Source organism: Glycine max, chromosome 20, assembly GCF_000004515.6.
Source record: "Glycine max cultivar Williams 82 chromosome 20, Glycine_max_v4.0, whole genome shotgun sequence".
NCBI lineage: Eukaryota > Viridiplantae > Streptophyta > Magnoliopsida > Fabales > Fabaceae > Glycine > Glycine max.
The window spans coordinates 41,362,848-41,387,570 of NC_038256.2; the positions used below are offsets into that span (position 1 = coordinate 41,362,848).

The 24,723-nt window shown below is 31.8% G+C and overlaps 3 protein-coding genes across 6 annotated transcripts; 1 reads left to right on the forward strand and 2 right to left on the reverse strand.

The window, feature by feature from the left end:
• Positions 1 to 3,214: 3,214 nt before the first annotated feature.
• On the reverse strand, positions 3,215 to 10,819 carry LOC100802065 (embryogenesis-associated protein EMB8). The gene is made up of 13 exons (XM_003556159.5): positions 10,305 to 10,819; positions 10,131 to 10,192; positions 9,263 to 9,363; positions 8,014 to 8,103; positions 7,197 to 7,319; positions 5,936 to 6,013; positions 5,397 to 5,482; positions 5,191 to 5,239; positions 4,644 to 4,700; positions 4,416 to 4,546; positions 4,241 to 4,324; positions 3,944 to 4,013; positions 3,215 to 3,786 (listed from the first exon to the last, which is right to left on the reverse strand). The coding sequence occupies exons 1-13, from the start codon at positions 10,649 to 10,651 to the stop codon at positions 3,340 to 3,342; spliced, it is 1,725 nt and encodes a 574-aa protein (XP_003556207.1). The 5' UTR covers positions 10,652 to 10,819; the 3' UTR covers positions 3,215 to 3,339.
• Positions 10,820 to 15,311: 4,492 nt separating this feature from the next.
• LOC100802593 (isoliquiritigenin 2'-O-methyltransferase) lies at positions 15,312 to 16,990 on the forward strand. Its single transcript, XM_003556160.5, has 4 exons — positions 15,312 to 15,787; positions 15,957 to 16,270; positions 16,387 to 16,451; positions 16,547 to 16,990. The coding sequence occupies exons 1-4, from the start codon at positions 15,381 to 15,383 to the stop codon at positions 16,841 to 16,843; spliced, it is 1,083 nt and encodes a 360-aa protein (XP_003556208.1). The 5' UTR covers positions 15,312 to 15,380; the 3' UTR covers positions 16,844 to 16,990.
• Positions 16,991 to 17,593: 603 nt separating this feature from the next.
• On the reverse strand, positions 17,594 to 23,614 carry LOC100814510 (embryogenesis-associated protein EMB8). 4 transcript variants are annotated; one of them, XM_014773024.2, is made up of 13 exons: positions 23,182 to 23,614; positions 23,025 to 23,086; positions 22,714 to 22,796; positions 21,732 to 21,821; positions 21,084 to 21,206; positions 20,130 to 20,207; positions 19,341 to 19,426; positions 19,143 to 19,191; positions 18,646 to 18,702; positions 18,414 to 18,544; positions 18,239 to 18,322; positions 17,938 to 18,017; positions 17,594 to 17,855 (listed from the first exon to the last, which is right to left on the reverse strand). In XM_014773024.2, the coding sequence occupies exons 1-13, from the start codon at positions 23,574 to 23,576 to the stop codon at positions 17,848 to 17,850; spliced, it is 1,326 nt and encodes a 441-aa protein (XP_014628510.1). In that variant the 5' UTR covers positions 23,577 to 23,614; the 3' UTR covers positions 17,594 to 17,847. The 4 variants fall into 4 exon arrangements, with proteins under 4 accessions (XP_014628510.1, XP_014628509.1, XP_014628507.1 ...); XM_014773023.2 differs by having other exon boundaries at positions 17,594 to 17,794; positions 17,948 to 18,017; positions 23,182 to 23,600; XM_014773021.2 differs by having other exon boundaries at positions 17,948 to 18,017; positions 23,182 to 23,600.
• Positions 23,615 to 24,723: the final 1,109 nt, after the last annotated feature.

Sequence of the window (24,723 nt, forward strand, 5' to 3'; positions counted from 1 at the left end):
TATTTCAAGGTACGTACTTATCTTTTTTATTACCTAAATTGTTTTCTCACTTGACATTTAACTTATAAGAGATTAGTTTCTCAAAATGTAACTATGTGTTAAAGCTGTAAAGATTCTTCTTTGTAGTATTTTATCACACATGAATTTAAAACTATATATTTAAAGAATCAAAACATCTTTTAATTTACTCAAATCAACACAGACTAATGTTTTCTTTTAGTTCGCTTAATCTTTACAATTACCAGGATATATTACTTGTGATTACTTGAAAGTAAAAGTAAAATAAAAGAAACTAAATATCATTATTTATATAGTATAATTTTAAAAGCCGTATTTAAATAAAATAATAATAAGATTAAGCACACAAAAATAAGCAATGTTATCTTGTGACCCTCACATTCATATTGACATGATCCGTGAAATCATGGCCATGTAGTTTTTTGAGTATTGGGAATATCTTTATTTTATTTGAGACACCAGCATCCAGATGTTAGTTGTCTGTATCCTAAGATGCAAACGTTTCGCTTCTACAGCTGTTGTCTTCTCTCGAAGCTTTTAATACTACTTTGATTCAGGATCGTGGGTGTAATTATGAACAGTACTGTAATAATACTTTACGGATCGATCTTCCAGTTATTACGATTCTTGCACTCCAACTCTTGCTATCTTTGACACTCTCTAAATAGCAATGATGACTTTGTATGTATAATTATCATTAGCGAGGAAGATGCTATATATTGGTGCAAGGAGAAGAGTGAGTTACTCGATCGTTATCTTGGAGATTGCAATAATATTTAAACATTAAGAACACTTTGTTATATAAACAACATGTACTTTTGATTATTATTTCTCCCTCTTGCACTTTCAATTGGCACATTAAGACATTGAAGTTTCGTCAATCCGTTTTCCATTAATGTTTAAAAGATTCTAAAAAATCTGTCTACATCTTAAAACTTCTGCATGAAATATATTACAGGTGACCAAAGAAGAAAGCGAGTTCGTCTTTTTACAAAATAGGATCAAAGATAGCAGAAAGGTGAAAGTAAATCAATTTACTTGAAAGCAATATAACTGTAGAAGAGTACTACCAAAATCGTCAATTAATTGTTGTAGAATTCTTAAATTTGAGTCTTATTATATACAATTACACTAAATATATACTCCACCAAATTCTTATACCCGTAATAAGTATTGGTATTTATCTAGATTTTATTTTTTTATTTAGTTATTCTATCTAGCTAATTTTTAAATCCTATACACACTTAAAAAAAACCTATATTTCTTTTGTATCATATTAATTAATTACATAATAATGAATTTGAATTATAATTGAATATGTTTATTGTTTTAACAACCTCTTGAATCACTACTTAGACTCAATCATTTTATTCGAAGTATATATATATAAAATGTTTTTTATATTTGTATTTGTTAAATTTTTTACTTATTTTAATTCAATTAGGTGTAAATGAACAATTACTATATAGTGTTATTCCTAAAAGATTTATCCCTAAATAACATACCCAAATTATAAGAAAACTCATAGAGGTAACTATTGAAAAATTTATATCGAAAGAAAAACATTATCACCTATAATAATCCAATTTAATTTGAGATGAATTGTCTTTCACAAAATATATATGTTGATTATATAAAAAAAATAGAGAAATAATTGCAACAATCAAAATTAAAAAGACAAAAATATATTTTATGAGTATTTATTTAAAACGAATCATACTGGTTTCTATATTGACAAATAAGTAGTATATCTTATAACCAAATTGATAACCTTTCTATTTAAAATTAGATTTAATTTTAAATCATATTTATATATTTTAGTTTACCTAAGGGGTTGGTCTAGTGGTCACTACGTTAGTATGTAGCATAAAAATGTGTACAAGAATATTTTCAAGTGGAAGGTCTCTTATTCGGATCCTGTAAAGGAACATGTGGATATATATCTAAAAACATTAAATGTTTAGTTTTAATGTAAAGGAGCATCTACTTTTCCATACTTATGTTGATTGATAATGGTTACCTCTTACGGTCTTCCTCTTGAAAAGTTCTCACTTAATGAGTTAATTAAGAGGATTTATATATAAGATGACGAGAAGAGTGAGTTTGGACTATATAAATTATAATCATGGATAATTAACATTAAATTTTTAATAATCAAATTACCACTTGAAAAAAAAAATCCTATTGAACGCAAATTGTTTGCATATATGAGCAAATATATGTAATTTATACCTTGTTTTTATTCTATTATTATATTCTATTTTCATTCAAATTCATTTTATTTATATATTAATATTATATTAAAATGAAATAAAAAGATATTAAAAGATACTAATTATAGGAATTTGAAAATTAAACTATAAAGTTATTGAATGATTAATCAATTTTTTCTACCTGTTAATGAATTTATCTAAATTTTAATCTTAATCCTTCATAATTAGATCTAATAATTAAAATTTTATCCCTCTCACCTTATCATAATTAATAAAAATCTTAGATATGTGATCTACCGATCTCTCTCCCTCACTCTGTATAAAAGAACAATGTATGTCTATACCTTGGACAAGGGGAACAGGCTGAGAAAACAATGTGACGCTAATGTATCTTATGATTTGCTTTTCTTATTTAGTTTGTCGAATATTCTTGGTCCTCTTCTTATTTAAGAAACTTCTATTCTTTCGTAAGACTTTATTAATACTTGGATGTCATATTTGTCTTCCTCTGGTTTCGTAATATTCCTTATAACAAATACGTCACTTCTCCTACCAAATACTTTTGTCCAGAATCAAAGAGCAAAGACGTATCAGATACTTCATATACATCTCATGTTTCTCCAAGCAATTGTAAATTAAAACGCCAATTTGATACAGTAGAACTTATCCTTTCTTTTACCTAAGATAGAAGATCCACTTCTAACCAATGACTCTTATTCCGTGGTTCCAATTGTTGGTTGACATCAAATGGTGCTCGGTTGAATATCTTGTAAATTTGAGCGAATATTAGATTTTGAAAAGCCAGTATATAGTTATATAATTTCAAATCCATATAAGATATATACTCTGAATTATGTATTTCAGACTTATTTGTATGATGTCCTTTGGCTTTCTTCTATGACTAGTCACTTGTTAGTTTTCTGACTAATATTATTCCATCAATGAATCGCTACTCTTGGGTTTAAGGAAAAACAAGAAACCACTGAAAGTGAGAATTAAGTTCTCCATAAATGCAGATTTCCCCCGATTGCAGGACAAAGAAATGGTGTGATTATATTATTATACATCTACACAGACAAAAACAACAATAATATTAGCAATCAAGAAATTATCTTCCGACCAATCCATTTGGTAATATATCCCTTATCTTTTTCCCAAACACAATATATAGAGCCGAACCAACCAGTGGCCAACTTGTGGTAATAGCAATATAAACTAGCAACCAGATGGACCATCGATTTTGTCGAGATAACTGGCCTAGGTATCTTTTGAAAGGTGTTATTACATTCACTGCGGCATCCTGAGCACTAGCTACTTGAGCAATGCAAGGCGATCCACCAGTCTTCGAATTAGTCTCAAGCTCATCTTGTTTAACCACTTTTTCTTCTGGAATCATGTTTAGACCGTCACTATGTGTATCCTGTATTACCTGTATTTCTTCCACGTTGTCAGTTTTTGGCTCTTTGTTCAATGCAGCCACCATTCCATCTTCCTTAACATTAACATAAGGGCCTTGATCAATTGACGAGTCCAATGGTATGGTTGGTTTAGCGATCTGCGACAGAAAAAACAGCAGTTTCAGCCACCAGAAATGTTCTGCTTGGTGCTCCAAGTAAAAATTACTTTTTTTTTTTTAATGTAAGAGAATAAGAGTATGAATATTGAATAAACATTCACTGGGCAACTAAGTAATTACAGTAGCATATCTTTACCTTCTTCTGTACATGCATAAAATGGCTAGCACGTAATTCACCAAGGAATTCATTAACAGCTCTTACCCACCTGCAAGAGGGAAGAAAATTACTCTTTATTTTCTTTATAATTAGAATTCAGTTGATGTCGTGAAAATTCTATTGCAATTTGAACCAGCCAAGGAATGATATAGATGATATTAGAATGTTGCAAACAAAAAAAAATATTGCAATAATTGAGGGACAGCAAACTGCATAAGTTGGCAAGTTCATGTAAGAAAATGCTGAAGAATCAGATGTATAAAATGACTCAAGTACCAAAGGCCAGATGCAGTTATCCCTTCAAAGAATGCCAGATGTCCTCCATGCTTTACAGTAGCCAGAACAATATTTTTATTCGCCCTATAAAAATAGTAGAACATTAAATTGATGTTGAAGTAATGCAAGAGAAATCAAAATAATTAGAACCAAGGAAAACAATGAAGCAGCGTACCTGCATTCATCCCAGGGAATGGCTTCCCTGGTACAGACAGGATCATCCAGAGCACTAATACAGAGAAGCGGAATCGAAACAGATTGCACATAAATGGAACTGCTGCAACGTCTATAGTATGTGTCGACAGTCTAAGGAAACAAAATGCTTTTAGTTAACCGACATGAATCAAAACAAAAGATAATAAGACAAGAAAATAGAATATTACAAATCTTAGGTGATACGTACCTCATACTTCCCAACAATGCGGGTGGCATGATCATCAAAATCTCGAATGGAAATTGACTGCAAAGCATAAGATTGTATATCCACACATAATTGGTTAAACTTTAAGAACTTATAATAAAACAAGAAAATGTGGCACATAACTTTTAAGAAGGTTGTACGAATTAGAATAATGAAGCCCTATATGTTATGGAAAAAATTATATCCAAACAGGTAAATGAGAAGTAGCAAGTAACAACTATTTGACCTGTAAAATTAACATCCATCATTCAATCACTTGAATAATGTCCTTAACTCAAAATTAAACATGAGCATTATAAAATGGCACAATCGAAAGGATTAAGAAGTACCGAGTACAGACTAGTAACCTGCCTTGATACCACAATAAGAACATGGCTTTACTTTCCATTAGAAAATAAAAAAAAAAAATAGTAAAAAATAACAGGAAACTTGGTTTAAACACGTCCAAATCATACAAATTTTAAATAACCAAATGTCTTGGTTTTTAAACTTTGTAGTAGTAAATACGAATTATAGAGAGTAAAGGCACCTTTTCTATCCCTTCCCAATTAGCAAGGCGAGAAAAATGAGGCTGATGTCTGCAATGAATATTGGTAATCATATAAATTGTCACATTATGAACTAGAGAAACTTTGTAATTTTGCAGTAACTGTTTATGAATGCAGAGTTCAATAGATGAAAAATCAAGATCTTATCAACAAGATATTTAAGCTCTACTGGAAAGATAAGACATACAATTTTGCATAACCTTGAAGTCCAATTGCAAGTGCTTTATCATAAAACTTTTGCACACGCCTACGGGTTATAAATCTGTCTCCTATCTGCAAAGTGCAAACAATAAACAGGTGATAAAACTTTCTCTTAAGGTAAATAATGGGCAAAATGACGATAATTTAAACTTACAGTAATGTTGAATTGGTGCAAATTCAATAAAACTCAATTGATCATGTAAAAAAAATTATAGACTGTATAACCAAAATTGAACCAAAATCATATACACCTTATATGCTAAAATCCTAGAAGCCATGGATATAAAACCAAACAGTGGAGAACCAGTTCAAAATCTATAAAAACCAGTTTGAACCAATCATCCTTTTGTTTTTGAACAAAATATTTTTGCAGAACAACAAAATTCACATGTATAATGTCCACACACGGATGGAACATTTAGCCTTTTATTATTGATTTTATCTTGTAAGATATGCCATATAATCATGTTAATTTAAAAGTTTAACTAACTAGATTTCTTATGATTTTGAAATCAAAATACTAACCAAAAGGTCCCAAGGAGAGCAAACAGCTACAGCTCCAGCTACAGGAATATTCTCACCATCCTCACCAAGATATTTTATCTGCAAGCAATCTTCCAAATCAAACAGTGCAGTGATGAAACTAAGCTCATAACATATGAGAGAATAAGTTAAAAATTGTACAGTTCCAAGTTTTGCTGTAGTTTGAAAAGCAGACAGACTATGTACCAATGGTCACAATATAAGGATTATAAAAAATTAAGCATTGACACAGGAGTTGCAATTTATCAAGTCAAATATAGTTAGGGAACCAACATGATGTTTTCCTTCTTTTTTTTCTTCTCTTTATCTTTTCCCATATATTTTTTTCAGTGGTTCTTTAGATGAGTATGCATTGCGTCTTAGAAATTGGTATATGTTTGGGTTCCTTAAAGTTATTACAAAGAATAGTTCAAAACTGTTGAAGCTAACAGAGAAATGGACTAAAGCACTGAGTCAACATATTTACATGAAATCACATAAGTTTGAATATCCGGTCTCACTAAAATTAATAAAACATATACATGAACAGGGAGGAGAGATTAGTATGATAATATCTACCACTGAGAACATCAAAGATTATGTTAAACCAATACAAGAAATTAGAAAAATTCATCATCTCCAACAAGGAGAAAGCATATTAAAGAGGAAAATAGAGGTCAATAGGGTGAAACATTATATCCATGACTGTAAAAGTTTTGATCAAATATGAGATCCTAAACCAGTATGAGGAAGTGAGAAACCAGGAGGGAATCAGTTGCTCCTTGGTACAACTTGTTATAAATGGCACTTAAAGATGTATGTGATATGGAAATTTATAGGTTTAGATCATATGAAGTGATCAATTAAATTAATTAAGCAAGGTTCCATTTGTTTATGCTTGTTCTAAAGAAAGAACCTTTTTAATTTATAACAACGATGTAAATAGAGGGCGAGCCTAGGTGCAATAGTGAGGTCATTGCCTTGTGACCTCAGGTCACAGGCTTAAATCCTGGGATTCTAGGAATAACCTTTCCGCTTGCAGGGGTAAGGCAACACACATCTATCCTCTCTAGCCCTTGTTTGGTGGGTGGCTTGTGCACTAGGTCCCCTTTATGTTAAATTCTTTTGGGTAAAAAAGCAAAAACCTCAGAAAAGAAAAGTTTGTGTTTTTGTCAAAAAGTTAAAAATAATAGCTTACAGAAAAAGTTATATACATAACAAATCCATTTTTTCAAGTTTAAACAAACTCAAGCAGTGAATTTACCAGAATATTAGCTCCAATGCTAGTCCCAACAACAAACAAAGGTGCCCTGGGGTTCTCTTTGTGTAGATAATTAACCACTGTGCGGACATCCTCAGTCCATCCAGCATTGTAGAAACAATCAGACTGAAATTATTTTAATGAGAAATTGCATTACTAGAGGAAGAAAACAAGAAAACTATTAAACCAGAACAGGATCACAGTATTGAGATGCACAATAATCCTAATATTCTGACAAAAAGGAATGCAAAAAAATTTTAAGGACAGTTTTCAGCTGTAGCCTCTCCCATGTGATACATTGTGTTCCTTAGGGTCAGTTTGGCCTGAGGAAATTTTTAATTTTTAATTTATTTTCATTTCCACTTTTCCCTAATAATTACAAAATGTCATCTTATTTCCTGTTTAAAATGAAATTGATGTTTTCACCATACTGTGAAGTCGTATTGAAAACAAGAAATGCAAATAGAAATCATTTCCTCAGACTGAATAATGGCTATTTCAAGAGCTCTTTTTTCTTGACATGCAATTAAATTGGCAACCTTTGCATACTTACTGAGCATACTCAGCCAACTTATTAACTAACCTTAAATTTTATATTGGTAATAGTAATTGATTGGTAGGAAACCAAGCCTAAGTTTAGAGATATATGACCAATCCAAGTCTTCACCTAATAACTTTAAATTTTAGAATGATTTAGATGATTATCGGGAAGTACAATAAATAGATGTTGATAGTCTTCATAAGTATATGACAGTATTCATGTCTCGGAATCAAATCAAACTTGTCAATCTATATATTTCCATCTTGCAGTAAAACTAACCGTGATTGAAACACCTCCAAGTCCTCGGTGATTACTGACAACAACTTTCCATCCACATTTTGCTGTATGATATGCAAGATGTTTGAGATACTACAAAGAAAGGGGGAGAAAGGAAAAAGGAAAAATAAACTGTAAGACGGCAATATAATATAAAAGAAACTCCTAATCAACAAAAGAAGTGAAAATTTAGAAATTAATAAAATTTCAAGTGGGGGAATGTCTAGCATACTTCAAGTCTAACAGAATAAATAAATAAATTAAATTATGGTGTGAGACACTTTCTCCATTTTGACAATTAGTGTCACTCAGGGAAACAATATTTTTAGCATTAATTCCTCAGCATTGATAAAATATCAGGCTAATATTGCTCTTGGCTCACTTCCACTTGCACTTGGAAAAACTTTATGGCAGGCCGAGGCATTGTGGAGTACTTTAATGTGTGACATTATTTTGTGTGTTTTCTCAATATGTATTATACAAGCATCAAAAAGCTGAAACATATATTCTGAATTTTAGAAATTGAAGAACCTCAACCAAAAATCAAAATCAACGGCACAGCAAGTCCCATTAACATGCATTGCAAAGTAGCAAACAGTTTTTTATGTGGTCAGAAGAAAGAAATCATACAAAACACAAAATATGTGTATAGAAATGGATACTTAATTATTGTGACAATGATAACAACAACAACAACCAAGTGTTTTTTCTCACTAGGTGGAGTCAGCAACATGAATCAAACAATGTCATAATATTCTGTAGTAAATCATAACTATAGATGTATTATTGACCTCTAAGTTTTACTTAATTGTTTTGCTTACAGTTTTTCTCAGTATCCCTCTGCCTCTAGTGGCTACATTATCCTCCATCTGATCTACTCTCCTTTATAGGGCTTCTACCAGACTTTGCCACACATGACCAAACCACCTAAGGAGAGATTCTACCATCTTTTAGCAACAGGAGCTACCCCAACTTTACCCCTAAATGCATCCACTCCTAATCTATCTTGAATAGTATGTCTATAGACAATGATAACACTAACAGTAAAACAACATACGTCTTTGGCATAACTGCAATCTATCAAGCCACTAAGGTAGGAAATTTGCAAGCCGTGACCTAGCAGTCAAGTAATTGCTCACAGGGAGGGGGATAAGTATGTGGTTTTTCCAAATTCCAATAAAGTTGTACAGTGAGGACTGGGGAAAATAACAACATTAAGCATACATGTAAACTGAATCATAATATAACTTACGGCAGATGAAGAGTCACTAGTTAGACCAGGAATTACTACAACAATAGGAGTGGATTCATCTGTAGAAACAACATCTTCCATATGGATAGCACCAGCCGAAACTGTACCATGATTAGACACATTAGTCCAAAAGATCAACCATGGAATAGTATTTATACTTAGGCTAGAGATTTCTAATTGGATAACCATTATAAACTCAAGACTTGGAAAACTATTTAGTACCTATAATATAGGATTGTTTCCGTTTTGATTCTCTTAACAAAAAAATTCCTGATATGGTCCCTTTAATATTTTTTTTTTTCTATTAGGAGATTTTCATTTTAGTCTCTATTATTTAGAACATATTTACTAGATCTGTTTACCAATCTCCATTAGCCACATGATCACTTGATAGAGACAAAGATCAAAATGAATAAAAAAATTATAGGGATCAAAACAAAAATTAAAAATCGAAAGGGATTTTAAAAATTATGAATTAAATATGTTTTTAGTGTCTTTAATCAGGGGCAATGTTTGTTTTTAGTTTTTAGTCTCTCAAAAACAAATTGTCTCCTTTTATTCCTTTAATGGTCCGTTTATGAAAATAAGAGCCACATATGCCACATCTCCATACATGCAGGACTAAAAAGAGAGGATTCATTTTTAAAGGATTGAAAGCAACATTATCCTAAAAACATACTATGAAAAATGCTAGCAAAACACTCTCACTCTTTCAAAGACATTCTCCTTTATTGGCTAAAATTGATTAGAAATCACAAATTTTAAATGATCTCACGATTCTCACATCCTATTTAGTGAGTCTCTCTTAATTTTATAGTTTTCATTTGGCATGCAGGCATCTTGAAAACAAAAGCAGAAAATATAATACCGTCAGAACTCAAGAGCCAGTCCAAAGCAACGGTTCCGCCATCAGGAGTAGTAAACAGTTGTCTGCAAGAGAAACATAACACAAGCGAAGCAGTCAGACGAATCGAATAAAGCAAACACAATGGCACACACACTACATTTCGAGAATGAATGGAGAAATGTTGGCAACGAGGACCTTCTGTATTTGAAGAGGGGAGGTCTGCCGAAGAAGTTGAGAAAGACGGTCTGGAGGTGAGGGCTGGAGAGCCAGGGCGTGGCGAGGTAGGTGCCGTGGAGAATCCTGCATTTGGAAACCACAGCGTCGTAGAATTGGGAACCGTGATGGTAGGTTAGGGTGACGGAGGAGCCGGAGAAGAGGGAGAAGAGGTCTTGGAGGAAATGGAGCTCCAGAAAACGGTAGAAGAAGGAGAGGAAGACGAAGGAGACGAAGAGTAGGTAGTGCCAGATTGGAATGAGAGAGAGCGCTTGGAAGAGGAGACAGTAGGGGTTGGTGGTGGAAGAACACCACCGATTCAAATCCATGGAAATTTTGGATCAGGAAGAGCAGCGCGTGGAATTTCAATCAGAAACCACGCTTCTTCATCGCATCGTCCTCCTTTTACTATTTTTAGTGTAAATGGGAAATAGGAATCGCCACTCCGGCTTATCAAACAAAATTTAATATTCAGACTTTGTAATAAAGGATGCACTGGACTGGAGTATATTACAGTAAAAATGATCAACGTTTAAAGTTAGTAGCCTTTAATAAGTGTAAAATATCTTCATTTAATATAAAATTTAATTATTTTCTTCATTCTAGGTTACATGACATTTTAGAGGGGAAAAAATTATTTCAAAATGTGTTATTTTACAAAATTAATATTACATTGAATGATTTTTTTCAAGATTACTATTAATTGGGAAGAGTAAATCAGTAATTAATTAGAGAAATAAATAATATATTAGAGAGTTATCTATTTTTTTTTTTTTAAAATCCAACAAATTAATTATCTTCATTAATACATGTGTCAAAATTTCTTAAACTCTTCATTAATACATCTGTCAAAATCTCTTAAACTTACGATGTGTAATGGAAGAAACATAATTCATCATTTTTCTAGATAAAAATTTTAGGGGTTTTACTTAAATTTTGTTTTCTGCTTTCATTTTCTATTTTTACTTTTTAATTACAAAATTTTCATCTTATTTTCAATCTTTCCCTCTTTTCATGTATTTGTACTTAGGTATAAAGTTAAGTCAGTGACGACAAATGGTGAGGAATATGCTACCTCTTTTCATGTATTTGTACTTAGGTATAAAGTTAAGTCTGTGTTTGATACTGATTCTCAGTACTTGCTGAAGAAGTTTTGCGTGGAGATGCTGATCTAGTATGTAGGTTATAATCAAATATTTTGAGTGGAGAGTGTATATATATATATATATATGTGTTATTGCTAACTGGTTTTCCTTTTCTTTTTAATTTTTGGACTCTTGTTTAGTGAAGCACCCGAATGATAGTGGCAACATAATTGGTAAAAAATTACCGATGAAAGGGGAGAAGAAGAAGGAGGAAGGAATATCTCTATGATAATTCATTCAAGGTGCATGAATAGGGTTTGTGATGACGAATTTGTCATTGACAGTTTGCAAAGTTGTTTCTGTTGGAAGTGAAATATCTGCAATTAAGGTGATCAGTTTTTTAATAATTTGGCATTGTGATTTTTTTTTAACGTGAATGATGTTGTTTTGTGTTTCGAGACTTTTTTACCAATCAGGGTAAAAAAAATTTCAATTTACAATATTAAAGATATATTTTAAAAAATTATTTAAAAGGGAGTAAATCCCAACCGCTGTTAGAAGTCGTAACCTGTTACGATTTATTATTTTCTTAAACTGAAATCATAAAAATATTTATGATTTGAATATAAATCTATTTTTTATGACTTTAAAGTCATATTTTTTATAAAAAAAAATAACGAAATTCGTAATACAACAACAACGCCTTATCCCACTAGGTGGGATCGGCTACATGGATCAACTTTCGTCATAATGTTCTATCAAGTACCATACTTCTATCCAAATCATTAAGTTCGAAATCCTTTTTGATAACCTCTCTTATAGTCTTTTTGGGTCTTCCTCTGCCTCGAATTGTTTGTCTTCTCTCCATCTGGTCTACTCTCCTCACTACAGAGTCTACCGGTCTTCTCTCTACATGCCCAAATCACCTAAGTCTATTTTCCACCATCTTCTCTACAATAGGCGCTACTCCAACCCTCTCTCTAATAGTTTTGTTTCTAATTTTATCTTGTCGAGTCTTACCACACATCCACCGCAACATCCTCATCTCCGCTACACCTACTTTATTCTCATGTTGGCTCTTGACCGCCCAACATTCTGTTCCGTACAAAATCGCCGGTCTTACCGCAATCCAATAAAACTTTCCCTTTAGCTTGATCGGTACCTTTGCATCACATAACACCCCCGATGCTTTTCTCCATTTCATCCATCCTGCTTGAATGCGATGATTTACATCCCCTTCAATTTCTCCATCATCCTGTATTACAGACCCAAGATATTTAAACCGTGTGACTTGAGGGATAATATGGTCTCCTATTTTCACCTCTGAGTTAGAAACCCTCCTTCTTTTGTTGAACTTACATTCCATATACTCCGATTTGCTTCTGCTTAGGCGAAAACCATGTGTTTCTAGAGCTCGTCTCCAAGTTTCCAACCTCTCATTCAACTCCTCCCTCGACTCTCCAAGGAGGACTATGTCATCTGCAAAAAGCATGCATCTCGGCGCTATCTCTTGGATTTGTTTCGTGAGAACATCCAGAATTAAGGTAAAAAGGTAGGGGCTAAGGGTTGACCCTTGATACAAACCAATTGTGATGGGAAAATCGTCTGACTCTCCACCCTGTATCCTAACACTAGTCGATACCCTATCATACATATCTTGGATAGCTCGAATATATGCAACCCTAACCCCTTTCTTCTCTAGAGCTTTCCACAAAATCTCTCTAGACACTCTATCATACGTTTTCTCCAAGTCAATAAAAATCAAGTGCAAGTCTTGTTGGTCCATGCGATATTGCTCCATCACCCGCCGTAATAAATAGATCGCTTCCATGGTCGACCTTCCCGGCATGAAACCAAATTGATTATCAGTAACTTGAGTCTCCTTTCTTAATCTCCGTAACGAAATTCGTAATATTTTATACAACTTTAAAGTTCTATTTTATTTTTTAAAAGGTTTACGACTGTGGTAAACGTAATTTTTTATATATAAAAAAAAAACTATTTTTTTGCTATTTAAAGTCATGTCGTAATTTTTTATATATAAAAAACTATTTTTTTGCTATTTAAAGTCATGTTTATGTTTTGTTCACCTATTTTCTTTTCCTAAATCTATTTTTTTTAATTTAATAGTATTTATGGTTTTATTTTTATTTTAAATAAAAAAGTTAAAAAATATTTAAATATATAATAAATAATATTAAGTTGATTTTATTAGTATATTTTTTTATTTTATTTGATATGTTATTATTTTATTTTAATATTTTATTATTTAAAACATGTTATATATATATTTTTAATATAGTTTACTTTAAATATTTTTTATTTAAAGTTTAAATATTTTTAATATAGCTGTTACCACTTTTGAATTTTTGGTTAATTATTTAAAATATACTTCTGATCGGTACATTGAAATTTTTTTGCCCCTGGTAAAATTTGATGTTCCTTTCTTTACTACTGTGGAATTCTACCTCACTGGAACTGGAAGAGATCCAAATCTGAATTACATTTTCAGTAAATCAATCGCTAATGTTTGCAACTTCGAAATAAATAGGATTCTTGAAGTGTATAAAGGGTTTGAAGAAGTGTCCACCCTGGTTGATGTGGGAGGATGTACTGCGCAAAATCCCCACATGATGATAATCTCCGAGTACTCTACAATTAAGGGTATTAATTTTGATTTTTTTCCAGCTGGTATATATGATGCATGAAGGTTTAAGAAATTATTTTTACCAAAAATTGGATGCCGTCTAAAATTGTATGAATTAAGGGATACAGCATTTTGGTGGAGATATGTACAATTATGTACCACAGTCCACAGGGTGATGCCATCATACTTCTAAAGGTTAGGAAACACTTTGTGACACTTGAATTTCATATTTGAGAATGATTGGTCCATCCAATGGTATATCTTGTCAACTCAATCTTTATTTCTTGGACTATATGCAGGCTGTGTTGCACAAGTTGTTTGCCGTGCGTTCTCTGCCTTAGGAATCATTTAATTTCACAAATAAATTTACTTTAGATTAAAAAACAGAGCTAGATAGTTAGTTCAACTGCCTTTTGTGAAGCCAATAAAACTACCAATCAGATGTTTCTATCTTTGCAGCTTAACCTTTCAAAAATAACGTTGAATTTCAGCTGAGCTATTCTTCTTTACAAGTGCTATTATTCCATTATTATTGGTGTCCCTTTAGTTTGGCAGCACATCACCTAAACATGTATTTATGCTTGAGGATTTGAATTTATTAAGTGTTCTCACCCAGTCACTAGTCACTAGTCACTAGTCACCAGCACATGCTTCTTATTAAATAACATTTACTTATTTGTATGAATATTAGTATACTTTATCAAGTCTTTTTCTGTGTTTTTAGTTAGAAATTGCCGCTTTGTTATTTAAATTTATTTCATTTCTTTTTTCCACCTTAACACGGTTGCAAGTTTATTTTAAGCCATGATTATTTTCGTATATCAATTCATTAAAGGGAAGAAATTAATGGGGGAGGTAGATAGAAGAAGAAGCATTCTATTTCCGCCCCTCTTATTTAATCGCCTACTCACTTAAAAGAACTTGTTGCTAGCTATTTAACCGTGACCCATAGAATTAAGGAAATTCGAGTCACAAATCAGGCAGCAATATCTTTCTAGCTTTTATATAACCAATAAAATCACTTTTTCTTTGGTCTTAATTATATATAAGCAACAATAATTAACTTTTAACTTATGTAAGATTAAATTTCTTTTATATCCTTACTCACTCATTTGATTATAAGTAATAATTTTATTAAATGCCACCATTACATATAACATTTAAAGTGAAGGACTTTTATTTTGGTCCTAAAGGCACCCACTAGGACTATCCACCAACCACCATAGGTAAGTTTTGCCTATAAAAAGGACACACTGGAGAGCAACTAAGCAAGCCAACAACACATCATTAACCAAAAAAAGATCATCAAAATTAAAAGAAGCAAGTATGGGGGAATCCAATGTCATGACCAAGACTGAGGATGGTGCTTGTCTGTCTGCAATGCTGCTTAGTACTAATCTAGTGTACCCTGCAGTACTGAATGCTGCTATTGAGCTCAACTTGTTTGAGATCATTGCTAAGGCAACACCAGCTGGTTCTTTTATGTCATCCCATGAAATTGCTTCTAAGCTCCCAACACAACACCCTGACCTGCCTAATAGGCTTGACCGCATGCTGCGTTTGCTTGCTAGTTATTCTGTTCTTACTACTTCCACTCGCACCACACACCATGGTGCCACTGAAACAGTTTATGGACTCTCACAAGTTGGACAATACTTTGTCCCTGACGGAACTAGGGGCTACTTGGCTTCATTCACAGCATTTGTCTGTTATCCACCACTCTTACAAGTTTGGTCAGTGATTTTAACTCCTATATACGTATATCACATAGAGGACAGGTGTATGTATGTATGTATGTATGTATGTGTTGCATTTTGAAAAGAAAAATAATCATTATTGTCTTTGGTACATTTTAAAATGAAAGAATCTTTCTTTGCTCCAATGTTCTTAACTTCTTTCCAGGCTGAACTTCAAGGAAGCCGTGGTTGATGCAGACATTGACTTGTTCAAGAAAATTCTTGGAGTAACAATGTACCAGTACATGGAAAACGATCCAAAAATGAACCAAATCTTTAACAAGTCAATGGCCAACTTGTGTGCAACAGAGATGAGTAGAATACTTGAAATATACACTGGATTTGAGGGAATATCAACATTGGTTGACGTAGGAGGTGGCAATGGACAAAATCTAAAAATGATAATCTCCAAATACCCTTTAATTAAAGGAATTAATTTTGATCTTCCCCAAGTGATTGAAAATGCACTTCCCCTTCCAGGTAGCCTATTATAGTGTTTTATGACAAATATATCAAAATATTAAATGATATGATACTTCTACTTTCAGTTTTAAACTTTGTCAAATTACTAATCAGAAAAAACCAAATTTTGTAAGGGATTGAGCATGTTGGAGGGGATATGTTCGCAAAAGTTCCACAGGGTGACACCATAATACTAAAGGTTAGAATACATAGTAAACACCTAACTATATGCATCTAATCTCATTGTTAAGGTGGTAACTCTTAATTTTTCTGTCCTTGATGATATTGTTGTAGGCTGTATGCCACAATTGGTCAGACGAAAAATGCATAGAATTTCTGAGGAATTGTCACAAAGCATTGTCTCCAAATGGGAAGGTGATTGTGGTGGAGTTCATATTGCCAGAAGAACCCGAACCAACTGAAGAATCCCAGCTTGTTTCCACTCTTGACAACCTCATGTTTATCACTGTTGGTGGAAGGGAAAGAACTCAGAAACAATATGAGACTTTGTGCAAGCTCTCTGGATTTTCAAATTTTCAAGTTGCTTGTCGTGCCTTCTCTAGTCTGGGAGTGATGGAATTTTACAAATAGCTTAGAATTGTAAGATAAAAGTACTAAGAGCAAACTGATAATAAAGACCTTCATGTGAGCTCAAGTCACCACTTTCTTGTTGTACTTTCCTCTTTCATGTGATGTAATGTTTATGAGTATTAAAATAATTTGGGTTGGATTTAAATATATTTTTTGTCTATATAATTTCAGTATGTTTTTTAAATAATTATTACAAAAATAAGCATGTAAGAGAACTAAAAGACTTTAAATTAATTTATCTTAAAGATGACTTTTAAAATAATTATTATTATTTTAAAAATGGGATCTCACCAACCAGTTTAACAAGAAAATAGTCTCATAATCAATCTAGTCACTCCACAAAAATCAAGACATCTCAAAATTAGTGATAACCAGTTGAATCGATTCAAAATCAGTGCAAAAATTGGTTTGAAGTGATTTTTTCAACTATTATTAATTTTTATCTTCTAATAGTTTAGTAATTTCTAATCATTTATATTTTTATAATTTATATTATTTTATTAGTTAAATATTATATAATATTTTAAAAAAATATAAAACAAATTCAAAAAATAAAATGATTAGATTGTAATTTCATTAGATTTCTTCATAATAATAATAATAATAATAATAATAATAATAATAATAATAATAATAATAAGTTCCTTTAAGTTTACAAAAATATATTTAATCCAAAATGATTTCATACCCCATTAATATACATCAATTGATGTAGCATATACTTCTTAAAATATATATACACATGAAATTATGAATAATTTAATTACTATCTTATTATTATCTTTTTTATATAAATTTTGACATACAATCAAGTTATTATATAATTATAATTCAGGATTGATAAAAAAAATACATTATATATGAAGTTATTGATGCATATCCTGAATTACATGTGTTTCTTCCACATTGTCAGTTGGTCATTGTTCAATTCAGCCACCATTCCATCTTCAGCTACATTAAAATAACGGCCATGATCAATTGACGAGTCCAATGGTATGTTTGGTTTAGAAATCTACATCGCAGTTAACAGAGAACACAGAATTTAGCCAAAAGAAATGCTCTGCTTATTTCTCCAAGACAAATATGATACGTACCAGTTTTTACCTTCTCCTGTACATGCATATAATTGCTACTATGCAGTACACCAAGGAATTCATTTACAGCTCTTACCCACCTGCATGAGTGGAAATAATTGCTCTTCATTTCCATTATATTAGTGGCATCTTGATTGAAATTTAGGTCATAAAGTGAATACTAGTACAACATCAACCAACCAAAGAATGATACAATTAGAAATTAGAATGTCACAATAAACAACTCACCCCCCCCAAAAAAACGCAAAAGGTTATTAGATGTGAAAAAAATAGAGAAGGATGTAGAAGAGTACACATGTACCAAAGATGAGATGCAGTTATCCCTTCAAAAAAGGCAAGATGTCCTCCATGTTTTACAGTAGCCAACACTATATTTTTATTTGCCCTATCAAAAGAGAAGTACATTAAAATTGGTGCTAAGGTAATACAGGAGAAAGCAAATTAATTAGAACCAATGAAACAATAGAGCAGCATACTTGCATTCATCCCAAGGAATGGCTTCCGTTGTACAGATTGGATCATCCAAAGCACTAATACAGAGAAGCGGAACGGAAACAGATTGCACATAAGTAGAACTACTGCAGCGTCTATAGAACGTATCCACACTCTAAGGAAACAAGTTCATTTTGATTAACCAATACAAGGAGGTAGAAAAAGAGATAAAACAAGAAAATAGAAGATTACAAAACTTGGGTCATACACAAGTACCTCATACTTAGCAACAACACGGGTGGCATGGTCATCAAAATCCCGAACAGTAAACGACTGCGAATAAAAAAAAATACATTCACACATGATTGGTAAAAATTTGAAAACTCAATAAAAAAAATAATGACTATAACATTTAAAAATGTTGTACAAGTATTTGGCCTCCAAAATCATCACGCATCATTCAATCTCTTGAAAATCTATATGCTAAACTTGTAATATTTGGACATTACCGCTAAAAAATAGTACAAAGAAGAGTAAGAAATAACAATTTTAAAAAAATGGCAATTGCTAGTCCTAGGTCAGTAACTTAAATACTTCATAAACTTCCTGCATATTTCTCACTATTAGTTTATTAGAAAATAAAACAATAAAAAAGTAAATCAAATAAAAGAATGAACATAGACTAACATCATAAAATGTAGGATAACCACCTGATTTGCATATTATACTGATAACAGTAGCAAATAGTATTAAATTATAACGAGTAAGGCCACCTTTTCTATTCCTTCCCAATTAGCATTGCGAGAAAAGTGAGACTGGTGTCTGCAATGAATGTTGGTAAAAATATCAAATTAAGTCAAGTACTTCTTAACTTTCCAGTTTCCTCGTTGTTTGCATTTGAAGATTTGAATAGATAACATAAGAGCTTATCAACAACATGAATAAATTCAACTAAAAGAATGCAGACATACAATTTTGCATAATCTTGAAGTCCAAATGCAATCGCTTTGTCATAAATTTTCTGCACACGCCTACGGCGTATATATCTGTCCCCTATCTACAAACAAGAAACAGGTAAAATTTCTAGCAGAGCTTGACCATGGACAAAATAAAGAACAATTCAAACAAAAACATGAAGATCAAAGAGGAAGTTAAACTCAATAAAGCTCTATATTAAATAATTTGAAACAGAGTCTTGTGAAACTAATTTATAAGCTAGTTAAAGGAGTTTATAAGTTTTCTGAGTGCCATACCGAATATACTCAAACATGGATGAAGAAAAAAGATTGAAACAGAAAGTTCAACCAGAAAATCAACAAAAAAAAATTCATTGAATGGATGGATAATTTGACAACCGAGGAAAAACATTTTATAGTTTTTGACTTTTTGTTTAATCAAAAACATTTTTTGATAAGAAAAAAAAAGGACACATTTATGGATGGATGATTTGCCCTTTTATTATAGTTGCCTTCACCGCTTCGGGGACCTGATTTTTAAGCGACATTGCAAATTTTAGACCCCAAACTTGAATTTTCAAAATATATTTGATTATTTCGTTCGATTTGTATTATTTCCAATTTCATACAAAATTAATTTCTGTTCTTAATTTCTTAAACTAAATCCATAAACAATTAAACTGAGTACAAATTCAAATGACGGGCAGATTGTGATGATTTTTCGTAACATATTATCCACATTAACCAAAGCCATTTAAAATGCAACATTTAAAAAAAAAGTCTCTTAAAAATCAAAATACTAACCAAAAGGTCCCAAGGAGAGCAAACAGCAACAGCTCCGGCAACAGGAATATTCTCACCATCCTCACCAAGATATTTAACCTACAAACAATGATTGAATAAAAAAAATGCAGTGCCAAAACACAACTCCACGCATTAGTGAGAATAAGTTAATTGTGTGCAACTTTGCTCTAGTTTGAAGGGCAGATAAAATACATACGTATCAACGATCATAAGTATTAAAACAATTTTCAGCATTAAGCCATTAACAGAGGTGTTTTAATTTATCAAAACAGACAGTTAGGAAACCAAATGATAGTTTCCCTATAGTGTATTCTTTAATTATGAGGGGGGTTCTTATGATCTAATCAAGATTATTCGTGAAATAGATCTTAAAATGATTGTAATTGGTAATTTTCACTCGTCACAAAACTGAAGAATTAAAAATTACTGAGGAAAGCAGGGCAGATTGACGAAGAATGACTCAATCAATTTATGTAAACTAAAATAGTTTGAATATTCAGTGCGAGGTGATTTTTTTATCAAGCTATAACCAGGATAGAGCATATTTAACAATAAAATAGAGGTCAAAATATGGAGAAGAGAAATGTCATACACTGATACACATCAATTAAGTTAGTTGTTCCTTGGTCCTTGCTATATGTGGCACCTAATGATGTACTTATGAGATTAAATGGAAATTTATGCGTTTAGATCAGACCATTTTAAACAAACAAATTAATTAATTAAAAGTGGTTGTTTCTTCATTTAAAAACAAAATAAAAAATATTAAAATAAAGTAAATTATTTTGGAGGGAAAAAGGCAAAAATCTCAAACAAAAATGTTGTAGCATTTTTCTCAGAAGGTAAGAACTTTTGACCCCACGAACCCCCTCCCCCAAAAAACGAAAAAAGAAAAAAGAAAACACTGAAAAAAAACCCTATAAATATTGCATAAGACTCAAGCTATGAACTTACCAGAATATTAGCTCCAATACTAGTTCCAACAACAAACAGAGGTGCCATGGATTTCTCTTTATGGAGATAATTAACCACTGCGCGGATATCCTCAGTCCATCCAGCATTGTAGGAAAAACCAGACTGAAATTATTTATTATTTTAATAAGAAAAGGCGTTACAAGAGGAAGAAAACTGTCAAGACCATAACATGAAATTGATATACAAATGCAAAACAATCCCAATATTATAATAAAAAGGAATGCAATGATTTTCAACTACAAGTGTTAACTGTTACCTCCCCACATTTAAGATCTATTATCTAACCACGATTGCTTCCTACAGAAGATACTATGAAAGGGGTAAAGGCAATCAAACAAGCACGCCCTTGACCCTTTTACAGTTTTCAACCGATAGATATTTCTAGAACCTTTTTTCTTGACATACAAATAGATTGGCAAGCTTTGTCTTGTCTACTCGATTTGCTTATTCATACACCACATACAAACAGACCCTTCACCGAATAACTTAAAAGTGATTTAGCTGCTTAAGGGAAAGTATAATATAAAGGCTGATCAGTGGTTATGGGTATCGACAGCATTCAAGTTATGTTTTGAAAGTGTATCAACCCCTTATTTCTATATATTTCTAGCTTGCAGAAAAACTAACCGTGATTGAAACACCTCCAAAACCTCGGTGGTTACAGATAACAACCTTCCATCCACGCTTTGCAGTGTGATACGCAAGATGTTTGATATACTATCAACATGAGAGCATGAAAAGAAAAAGGAAAAATAAACTGTAGGAACTAAGACTTCATTACAGTATAAATGAATCTCCTAATCAAAATCAAGCGAAAATTTGAAAAATAATGAATATTCATAAGGATACAAGGAAATATTTATTGTCTTTGATGATTAACGATAGAATAAATTAATAAAACAATAGTGTTCAATACACTTTCCTATTTTTACGACTAGTATAAGGGAAGCAATTGTTCATTTTAGCATTAACACCTCAGCATGCATCAAATTTCAACCTGACGACTAAGCTAGGGAGTTTTAGCTGGAACTATATAAGTAACTAGTATATAACTATGAGGACAATGATATTAATACAATCAAATTACAAGCCCTGATCTAGCAGCTGTCAAGTAACTGCCAACAGAGTAGGGATAAACATGTGATTTTCCCCGATCCCCATTTAGTAGAAAAAAAAAATCAACGATGGAGACAACATTAACAATCAGGCATACAAGAACTAAATTAAAATACAACAGACTGTTACATTGTCATCTAATCATTAGATTGTTGACTTTAGTAATATCTATTTTTGTTCCGGTATAGACCGTTCCTGGTTTGGGAGACCTAGCCAGAGCATTCAAGTTTGTGTGTGTAATCCCCCTAGTCTCTAGCTCAAGGGTTTTTTTATTCTAGTCTCCAATCTCAATCTATCTCCATGATGACCATTGAGCATCAAAGCGGACAATGCCTCACATGATGAGGAGATCCTAACTATACATGAGGATTTGAGGTCGTAACAACTTTAAAAGTAATAATATAGTAATTATCAATTAGTTGAGGACATAGTAAAAATATTCTTCTTTAGTCCAAGGGTATATGAAAAATAAAGTCAAAATAGAAACAGTTACTTGAGACGAAGAGTCACTTGTGAGGCCAGGAATAACTACAACAATGGGAACAGATTCATCTTCAGAAGCAACATCACCAGAAACTGTAAAATGATCAGACACAAAAGTCATAAAGATCAACCTTCTAAATCTAATTCGACAGCTATCACCAAATTAATTAAATTAAATAGGCATGTTCGAATCTATACTAGGAGGATATAACTTAGTTGGTTGAGTAAGGATGCGTGAGTTGTTATAAATGTCCTTGATACTATTTCGATTCTCACTGACCAAAAAAACACAAATCTATAATGAAAAATACTCAATACTACCATGAGAAGTGGATAGCCAATCCAAGGCAATGGTTTCGCCATCAGCAGTGCTAAATAATTGCCTGAAAAAAATAATTAGCAACTTGAATTTAGAATCATTAAATCAATCAAGAGGTTTAAATAAATAATGATAGTAATTAAAAAGGGATTGGAATACTTGGTGTATTTCAAAGGAGGAGGCCTCCCGAAGTAGTTCAAGAAAAGAGTCTGGAGGTGAGGGCTGCAGAGCCAGGGCGTGGCGAAATATCTGCCGTGAAGAATCTTGCACTTGGAAACGACGGCGTTGAGAATGCTAGAGGAAGTGTTGTAGGAGAGAAGCACAGGGGAGCCTGAGAATCCGGAGAAGAGGTCTTGGAGGAAATAGAGCTCGAGGAAGTTGTAGAGAATGGAGAAGAGAATGAAGGCTGCAAGGAGAAGGTAGTGCCAGAGAGGGATAAGAGAGAGAACTTGGAGGAGAAGCCAGTAAGCGTTCGAAGAATCTGCTGGTAAGCAATATTGATCCATGGAAAACAAACAATATTCTGAACTGAACAAGAGCGGGAAATGGAGCATCGCGTCAACGTTTCATTCGGGCTTATAATTCCACCCATATTCAATGCAGTAATATTTTGGTTTTAGTATATACGGAGTATTTTTTTAAAAAAAACTTTATAACATAAGATCAAATTGATTTTCAAAAAAACTTTAATTTAACGTTAAATTGACTCTTATATTATAATAATAGAATGATGTGACAAATTTAATCATACAAATTTGTTATACTTTTTATTCGTTCAGAATTAAATTATAAATTTTCACTGTTCCACATTTTAAGGATCGAAATATTTTTCCTTTTTTTTGAGAGAGGGTGAGAATGGGGAATCGCCATTATTGACCTTGGGAAATGGGAACATAACATTTGTCAACTTTAAAAAATGTAGCACGAATGAAACGAGTTGTCGACTTGTCGTAATCGCAGCGGCAGGTCCCATACGTTCTATCAGAAAAATTAGAAAAGAACCAGTATTTTGGAGGTACTACTGTACTTTTCAGAAATTTGTTTAAATGTTTTAATTTGCTTTTAAAAATTAAAATATTATTTTTTAAAAGTTTTAAATAAGTAAAATAATTACAACCAAAAATAATAATATATTATTTTAAAATAATACTACAATATAAATACCAAAAAACCTATATAAATATAAAAAAAATCTCATTTATTAAATATAATATATAATTAGCTTTCGTATTTTTTAATGGTTTCTTAAAAACATACCTAATTCAAACTTCACCAATTAATAAAGAAATTGTACCTAAAGCCCGTAATACATTATTCAAAAACATACTGAGAGGACTTGGATTTAGCATAAATTAATAGTCTATCACATTGTAGCAAATCATAATTTGGATTCCAAGTATTCATGTTTAATATTGTATCGTTTTTTAACATTAAAAAAAACATTTGGTGTTCTAAACAATAAAATCCCTTAAATTAATGTTTCTCTAAACGAGTATATAATAACTAGTAAATTAAATATAATATATATCGATTTTCATACTAAATTTAACTTAATATACTAATCAAATTAAAATTAGTATACATAAAATTGATGTATAAAATTATTTTAAATTTTAAATTATTTTTAAACATTATTATAAAGATAAATTTTTTTTACAGAATTATAAAGATAAGTTAAAGGACTAAAAATCTAATTTAGCC

Bases quoted from the DNA above. Each gene is read 5' to 3' on its own strand.
- LOC100802593 (XM_003556160.5), top strand. From the start codon at position 15,381: ATGGGGGAATCCAATGTCATGACCAAGACTGAGGATGGTGCTTGTCTG. The intron at 16,271-16,386 runs GTAGCCTATTAT...AAATTTTGTAAG, and splicing joins AAATGCACTTCCCCTTCCAG to GGATTGAGCATGTTGGAGGG. The intron at 16,452-16,546 runs GTTAGAATACAT...ATATTGTTGTAG, and splicing joins GTGACACCATAATACTAAAG to GCTGTATGCCACAATTGGTC.
- LOC100802065 (XM_003556159.5), bottom strand. From the start codon at position 10,651: ATGGATTTGAATCGGTGGTGTTCTTCCACCACCAACCCCTACTGTCTC. The intron at 7,320-8,013 runs GTTAGTTTTACT...AAATAATTTCAG, and splicing joins TTGGAGGTGTTTCAATCACG to TCTGATTGTTTCTACAATGC. The intron at 4,547-4,643 runs GTACGTATCACC...TTGTTTCCTTAG, and splicing joins GCATTGTTGGGAAGTATGAG to ACTGTCGACACATACTATAG.
- LOC100814510 (XM_014773021.2), bottom strand. From the start codon at position 23,576: ATGCTCCATTTCCCGCTCTTGTTCAGTTCAGAATATTGTTTGTTTTCC. The intron at 20,208-21,083 runs GTAAGTTCATAG...CATTGTTTGTAG, and splicing joins GTATTGGAGCTAATATTCTG to GTTAAATATCTTGGTGAGGA. The intron at 17,856-17,947 runs GTAAAAACTGGT...ACTGCGATGTAG, and splicing joins ATATGCATGTACAGGAGAAG to ATTTCTAAACCAAACATACC.